Source organism: Choloepus didactylus, chromosome 2 (genome assembly GCF_015220235.1).
Source record: "Choloepus didactylus isolate mChoDid1 chromosome 2, mChoDid1.pri, whole genome shotgun sequence".
Taxonomy (NCBI): Eukaryota; Metazoa; Chordata; class Mammalia; order Pilosa; family Megalonychidae; genus Choloepus; species Choloepus didactylus.
This window is the reverse complement of record NC_051308.1, coordinates 190230866-190239169: the sequence shown is the minus strand read 5'-3', so window position 1 is coordinate 190239169 and position 8304 is coordinate 190230866. Positions and strand designations below refer to the sequence as shown.

Genomic DNA, 8304 nt, shown 5'->3' with positions numbered 1-8304 from the left:
TCCAGCCTATATCCTCAACCAGAGTTCTGAACAAGTCAGAATTCTCCTTTTCTTAGTTGGATCTCTAGAGAGAAGTTTTCAGTAGCTGTTTACATAGCCATGTTGATGATGTCACTTCCCTTCCTATATTTTGTTCCTTGATTTTCTACCAAGTAACCCTTTTCTTTATTTCAAGTTAACAAACAGTTCTGGAATGATGGACCAGGTTTCTTTAGGCCCTAAAATCAGCAGAGAGCAGATAGGGTATGTATACATCATTCATATGCATGTGCATATTTGTTACATATATAAATATATATAGAAAAATATGAAAATACATATGAAGAATAATATATAATAGTATGCACATATATAACAGAATTGATTAATGCTATATTAGCTATATGAGTACTATGAGAACCCTAAAGAGAAACATGCAATAAAAAACTTGATCAATCATGTTACAGGAAACACTGAATTATCTTTCTATTCTCTCTATAAAATATTTTGCAAAATATGAAAAGGGCATCAGAGTATGCAACCAAAGAATGTAGAAAACAAGTATTATAGAGGTATGTGGGTAGTTAATTGATGAAAAAATATTTTTTGGGGGATTTGGAGATGTTTATAAAATTTGTTGACTTTTTAAAATTTGTAGACTGTTCTGATTTTTTTCTTCATACTCAGTTTTCTATTTTTTTTCCTTAAACAAGTACCCCAAAGTGTATATACTCCAGGTACCACATAACCTGAATCCACTTGAGTGCCTATAATTTGCTAGGTACTGTTCTGTGAGCTAAGAATGTATTAGTGAATATAACAGAGAAAAACCCCCCTCTTCTTGGGAATCTTACATTTTAGTTGGGGGAGTCATACAAAACAAAATCATAATAAACAAATAAAGTTAAATATTATATCAGAAAGTAAGGACAATTGCAAACAGTTGGGGAGGGTAAGGGTGATGGAGAATGCAGGTCAATGAGTGTGGGTGAGATGAAACTGCAATTTTACATAAGGTGTTCAGAGTAGACTTCATCTAGAATGTGAGTGACTCTGAGAAAAGACTTGAAGGAATTGGTTATCGATAATATCAAAGGAAATTGTATAGTATTTTAGATTAGTCATACTTTACTATTTTCCTATTCAGGCTGTGCTTTGGAATATTCAAAGGAAAATTACCCCAAAGGCTCACTAGGAGGATAAAGCTGTGACACTTGGGTCAGGGTTAAGAAATGAACGCTAGCTGGGGCATCTTAGAGACTGGTTCTAAACAACATAATGATGCTAAAACAGTTTGGAAAACAATGAAGATTGTATGTGCTAGAAAGTCTTTTGGGGGTGAGACCATCAATGGATATGATTCTTTAGGGGATTTGGTCTGATTAACTGTTGGGTTATGTTTTGCTAGTAAGGTTAAGCAAATATAGAATCCTATCTGACATTTTTCAGGGCAATAGAAGAAAGGCTGAGTGCTGTCATGAAGAGTTACCCCTTTTCACCTTTCTTCCCTGCTTCACATTAAATTTTCCCTCTGAATAAGACAGGAAAACAACTAAAAAATTAAGTTTAAAGGGTATATTATTTGCATACCCTAGAAATAATAAAAATAGCAGAATGGGACTGTTGTGAAAAATTTTAAACTTTCTTAAAGTGCTATACTTTTTTTTATAAGCAACTATGAGCAGAAAGAAAAATGGACAAGTTAGAGTTGGATATGAGTTCTGACTCTGTCCCTTGTATGTTCAGCCTTTCAGCATAAAGGAAAAAGCTTGTTGTTATAAAACGAGGATAAGAAGTTTCTTTTATGACACGTAAATGAGATAATTATGTTTAAATGAACTTTTTAAATCAACAAAGTATCATACACATTTTTGGCCTAACAATAATGTTACAAGGTAGTTCATAGTAGCTTTATTACAATAGACATGAAGTAAATGGATGAATGTTTGTCATTTGTATGTTTAGTACTTCTCAGAAAACAAACTTCCTACATCCTTTTCTTTCTGATCAATACATTTCTCTCCTTACATATAAACAGTGTGATAAGACTTCATGTTTGAGGAATGTGACTTTTGAAACTCTATTGTCATATAGATTATAAATGTTCAATTAATCTTCAGTAATTTATTTCTAAACAGCAAATAATCTTGTTACATGCTGAACGATATAAAAACATTAAGGATGGAAGGAAGGAAAGGAGGAAGAGATAATTACTTCATTCCTCATTCTTTGTCAGTCTTTAAGACTCTCCTTGGGTATCATGCTTCTAGTTTCCTCTTACCATTTTTTTTTCCACTACTGTCTTTATCACATTTATTCTTTCTTTGATTTGTGCCCTTATATTGCCCTTGCTCTTCCAAATTTTTGTCCCTTACATATTTTACATTCTATGCTCACTATGTTGTTTCCTTTTTCCTTTTTCATTATTCTTCCCTTGTACAGTTCTAAAACATACCATTCCTTTATTATATATTTACAGAAACGTGCTAAAATACAATCGAGCAAATATTGTGATTGTGATTTACTGGGAAACTGTGCCAATTGGTTAAAATTGAGAGTTCTGGAGGAGAGGGTCCCTTCCATTCTCAAAATCATTGAGAATTATGAAATACGTAGAGGAGGACAACTGAAGAGAGTACAGAATTGGGTTCTCTTTGTACCGTGACCTGTATCAAAAACACCCAGCCTGCGCCTCGAGAAACTTCCCTTTGGCTCTCCTCAGGTTGCCCTTTGATCAAGGTCCTTCCCACTACCTCCTAAACACTCCCTGATTTCCTGATTCCCCCATTTGTTTACATCCCTCCCTCCCCAAATTTTAGGCCTGCCTCTTTTCTTCAAATTCTACTTCCACCATTCCCTAAGATTCTCCCCAAATCTCACCCTCGCAATTCCACTCCCTTCAGATTTCCTAATTGGCGCCCTCCCGCCTTCAGCCCTAACCGACTCTCACGGTCGGGACCCTCCCCCCACTCCTGGGCGTTGTCCCCTTTATCCCTTCCTCGCAGTACCTGCCCGCTTCCGACCCTCTTTCGCACTCCCCACACCTTCCTCGGAGCCCTCTCTCACGTCCCCAGCTCCCTGTTCCCTCCTCGCCTCTGCCCGCGACCGTCGCTGCCTCGCCGCCTCGGGCTCAGCGCACACACGCCCATCACGCCCCGGGCGCGGGCGCGGGCGCGCCGCCGTCTCCTCCTCTCCCGACTCTGCGCGCTCAGCCCACAGTCTCTTCGTGTTTCCCACCGGTCCCGGCCCCTTTTCAGCCCCTCCTCCTGGGACCCGCGCCCGCGCTGCCAGCGGCCGCTGGCTTCCAGGCGTCCCTCCGACTCGGCCCCGACCCCCACCCCCCTGCAGGTCCCGCTGCACTGTGGGTAGGCGGCGGCGGCGGCTGTGGTGGTGGCCGCGGCGGCGGTGTCCGCGCTGAGCCGCCGGCGGAGGGAGGCTGCGCGCGCCGAAGATGGCTGAGAAGCAGAAGCACGACGGGCGGGTGAAAATTGGACACTATGTGTTAGGGGACACTCTGGGCGTCGGCACCTTCGGCAAAGTGAAGAGTTGAGTATGCCTCCAGGGTCGTTGCGGGGTGCTGCCCGACGCGTGAGAGGCTCCCGGCGGCGGGCGTAAGGGCGGGCGCAGGGCCTGAAGGCAGGTGGAGCGGCCCGGGCCGCGCGGAGCCCAATGGCTCCAGGGAGATGGTGCCTCCGCCTCTCCCGACGGCAGCGGCTCGGACCGGATTCGGACCTGGAAAGAGGGGCTAGGGTGTGAGTTGGGGAACAGACTTTACAGTAGTCTGGAGCTCTTAGTCGGAACTCACTTTCCTCTTCTGTAAAACTGGGAGCCGGGCTTGATCTGTAAGGTGTCTTCCAGCTCTGAGACTGTATGGATAGGACTGGGGAATAATACACGTTACTGATTATTGTTTCGATTACGTGCCAGGTGCCCTGTTTTAGGTGCTTAACATGTGGAGGTCATTTAGTCTTTACAGCAATATGACAGACATTATCCTCTCTTAAAAGGGGAGAAAACTCGGATCCTTAGAGGTCTAGTAACATGCCCAAGGTCACTTAAAAATTGGCAGAACCAGGATGATGTCTAAGATGTCTTCCAGTTCTGGCATTGCTAGGAGGTCCCTGCCATCTCCAGATTCCTTAATGCTCCCCAAGCCTGAGTTGGTGGGATTGACTGTTTAGGGGATGCCGCGGGGTCCAAGAGGTGGGTGAGTTTGCCGGACGTGTGAAACGCTGGAATACTGCTGTATTGGGTCAGGGGTTAATTAGACTCCAGAGATCTGAAGGTCAGTTGGTGTATATAAAATGATTCTAGGAAGGCTTCTGGGATAGGGGAGAGAAAGAGGTTCCTCGGTGCTGGACTTTGGAGGATTTGGGACTGAGAGCTCCAGAGCTGCTAAACCATATTCTGCCTAGGTCTGTTCTCTTGGTGATGGGGTCCCACTGTGGGGGCAGGAGAATGGGATCCTTTTAGAATTAAGTATTGAATTTTCCTTTTTCCCCCCATAATAAGAGTCACATGGGATTTAATTAACTTGCCCTCTCTCCAGAACTAGAGCCAGTTTATTAAAAGTACTTTGATTGTTACAAATACAAACTTGTAAGTGAAACGTTGACATTTTTTTTTCTTTTTCCCCCCTGTGGAAATGTTAGGTAAGCAGAATGGAGATTTTATTCTGAGTTCTATATTTTCTAGTAAAAATTGATGTCTTAATCTCAAGTCCAGGCTATTGAATAGGTGGGAGAGACTCCTTGTTCATGAATTCCTGTGACAAGGATCAGCTCCTATTTATTTGCCTTCATATATCTGATAATCATTTGTTCAGAAGACACTTATTGAGCATCTACAAAGTGCTATGTACTATTATAGGCAATGGAGATACAGCAAGAAACAAACCAGATAAAAATTTGTGGAGCTCGCATTCTAGTAGGGGATGAAAAACAATAATCGAAATTTATCTGTAAAGTATGCAGTATGTTTAGTGCTATTGAGAAAAATGAAGCAGGGAAGGGAGGATAGGTAGTTTTTTGGGATTTGCAGTTTTTAATAAAGTGTTCAGGCAAGGCCTCACAGACAAGGTCGTGTTTGAGTAAAGTCCTAAAGAAGGTTGCAAAATTCTTTGAAGTTCTGTGAAGGCTATGAATCCTAGATTACTTTGAAAACCTCATAAATAAAGTGAATAGGAGAATATATGTAGAATGAATATAGGAAGATCTGAGATGGATTAATGCCTCTAATGTTACTTGTCATTAAATGTTATTGAGGACTATTGTGTTACAACATTATGCAGTTGCTCAAGCAAACAGCCCCTTTGCCATCTGGACATGTACACTCTTGAAGTTATATAACTTACTTTATGTACTTTAAAATTATGTTAAAGTTTTTGTCTTTTTAAAATTCCCCACACTGTAATTTGAATATAGAGTAGAACACCCATCAGCCCATTGTCAAGGGACAACTTAAATCTCTTTTGTATATACTCTTGAGTTGCTGCCAGGCACTAGCTTTTTAAAATATAAGCCAACAGATGGAACTTTGATTTTTGAGAAATCCTTTTCCTGGAGAACCCCTGTCCAATAAGTAACCAATTGGAGCAGGTTTCCTAACACTGTGAGATCCTCTCTAAAGTTTTACTGTGGTTTCCCATTCAAGATTAGAATCAATACGATTGGTTGTTTAATAAAAATTACAGAAATTGCTACAATTTTAATTTAATCATTTAATTCTTCCAGGGGCAAGTGAAACAAAAGCACATGCAACTTTTAAAACAGTTTTTATTGAAGTATATTTTACATATCATAAATTCTTTCATATCAAATGTACAAGTCAATGATTTTTAGTAACTTTACTGAGTGGTACAAACAACATAAATCTACTTTAGAATATTTTCATCCCACCTCACCCCTATCAGATCCCTTATACACATAGGCTGTTAATTCCCTTTCCCTCCCTGAGCCCCAGGAAACCACTAATTTATTTTCTGTCTCTGCACATTTGTTTTTTCCTAGACATTTTATGTAAATGGAATTATTCAGTATGGGGTTGCCTGTGTCTAGCTTCATTCACTTAACATAATGTTTTTGAGATTCATGTATAATGTAGCATGTATTAGTAGTTCATTCCTTTTTATTCCTAAAAACTATTCCATTGTATGGATATGCCACAATTTGTCTACTTTCACTAGTAGGTGGACATTATTTTCAGTTTAGAGCTATGAACATTTTCATGCAAGTCCTTGTGTGGACTTATGTTTTTACTTTTCCTGGGTAGATATGAAGGAATGGAATTGCTGGGTCATATTATAACTTTTTGAGAAACTGGCAAACTGTTTTCCAAAAGTGGTTGTACCATTTTAGGATGCTGCCAACAATGTATGAGGTTTACTGTTTTTTCACATTCTCACCAACATTTGTTACTGTCCATCTTATTTGTTACAGCCATTCTTGTGGGTATGAAATGATATCTCATTGTGGCTTTAATTTGTATTTCCATAATGGCCAATGATGTTGGACATCTTATCATGTACTGATTAGCTGTTCATAAGTCTCCTTTGGTGAAATGTCTGTTCAGATCTTTTGCTTATTTTTTCATTGGATTTTTTGGTCTTTTTCTTATAAATTTAGTTGTTGGAATTCTTTGTAAAGTCTGAATACAAGTCCTTTATTGAATGTCTTGTGAACATTTTCTTCCAGTCTGTTTGTGTTTTCATTTTCTATTGATGTCTTGTGAAAGGTAAAAGTTTTGAATTTTGATGGGGTCGAATTTATCAGTTTTTTTCTTTTATGGACCATGCCTTTGGTGTCATAGCTAATTTGCCTAACCCAAGGTGTCAGATTTTCTCTTCTGTTTTCTTGTAAACTTTTAATTGCTTTAGCTCTTACATTGAAGTCTGTGATCCATTTTGAGGTGATTTTTGCGTATGGTGTGAGGTGAGAGGTTCTAAGTTCAGCTTTTTATACATGGATATCCAGTTGTCCCAGAATCTTTTGCTGAACTCACATGCATTTTTAATTGCTATAGATTTAAACTTTGTAAAATTAATTTCTACTCAAAAACTTAATAGTAGGTGATTTAATTTTATATTGCTATAAATACTTGGAAATGGAGGAGGGAGGAGCATTTTATGTGCCTTTGCATTTTTTCCTTTTTTTTTTTTTTTTACCGTTATGCCAATTACAGAATTTCAAAATTTAACTTAAATTGTTGATGTATCCTTTTTGGACCAAAGTTAGGTACAGTAAGCCAGAGTTGAAAATGGCTTAGTTTTCATTTTAAAACACTGTTATCAAGTTTATTTTTTAAAGTATATGGAAATTCTTCCATTTGTGGATAATTAAAACCTTAAAATGTTCTAAATTGAAAATTTGCCTTCATTAGTCTATAACTTGTTTCTTGTATTGCTGTATTATGAAGGGTAGTGCTTATGGAAACAGTCTATGTGGGCCAACAGGATTTAAAAGTAGTGCTTTTTTTTCCTACTGAAAATTTTTGTCTATATTGATTGTTTAGATTCTTATTGTTTCCAGGATAGGGTAGAACTGCCGTTTAAGAGTTCTTATAATTGACTTGTTCAGTTCTTATGTAACTAGTAAAGGTAAAATAGATCTCTTTGTGTTACACAAAAGACTAGTTGAAGAAAAAGATATTTTTAATATGCCAATTATTTATTAAAAAGAAGCCTGCATTTTCAAGGTGAGGACTGATAGATTTGGTTTATAAAATAATTATTCTTCACCACAGTTTTTCACCAAGGAATACTTTACAATTACTTTTGCTTCTTTCTAGTCAGCAAAGTGTCTTGAAGGGAATTACCTCTTCTGTTTTTTCAGATGGTTATCTGAATGTCCTACAGAATTGACTTTCAGAGATTAAGTAAATATTTTACTAATTCTGTTCTTATTTTTGAGATAACAAAGGATGAGCAAATGGAAAACTTTTATTAAAAATTTAAAATAAACAGCGTTAACCTTTTTTGAAAGTCCTAAATGGTAAATCAAATTTCAGATAACTCGCTGAACTCAGAGTTATACCTTTAGTATTTTGGTCCTTTGTTGGGATTTGTTTTTGATTCTAATGATAGTGTCGAGGCCCTGAACAAGACACTTACTATCTCTGGGCCTTGTTTTCTTTCCTCTCATAAAGGAGAACACCAGAACACATAATCTATAAACATAACTCTATAATCTTTCCAGCCTTATAATTAAATTGATTTTTTAAATATTTAATTTCAATAATGAATGTATTTAATTGTTCAAAGTTAATGGCAATTTGAAATACTGAAGATTGGAACTAAAAAGTAGACGTAATATAGAACTGAAGAAAAAG

General features: G+C 38.2%; 1 protein-coding gene across 1 annotated transcript in view; it reads left to right on the top strand.

Annotated features, from left to right (window-relative positions):
• The first annotated feature begins 3430 nt into the window (after nucleotides 1-3430).
• PRKAA2 (protein kinase AMP-activated catalytic subunit alpha 2) overlaps nucleotides 3431-8304 on the top strand; it is a 114031-nt gene continuing 109157 nt past the window's right edge. The window contains exon 1 of the mRNA XM_037827110.1: nucleotides 3431-3524. Within this exon, the coding sequence (XP_037683038.1) occupies nucleotides 3431-3524 (94 nt within the window). The remainder of the gene's footprint in view (nucleotides 3525-8304) is intronic.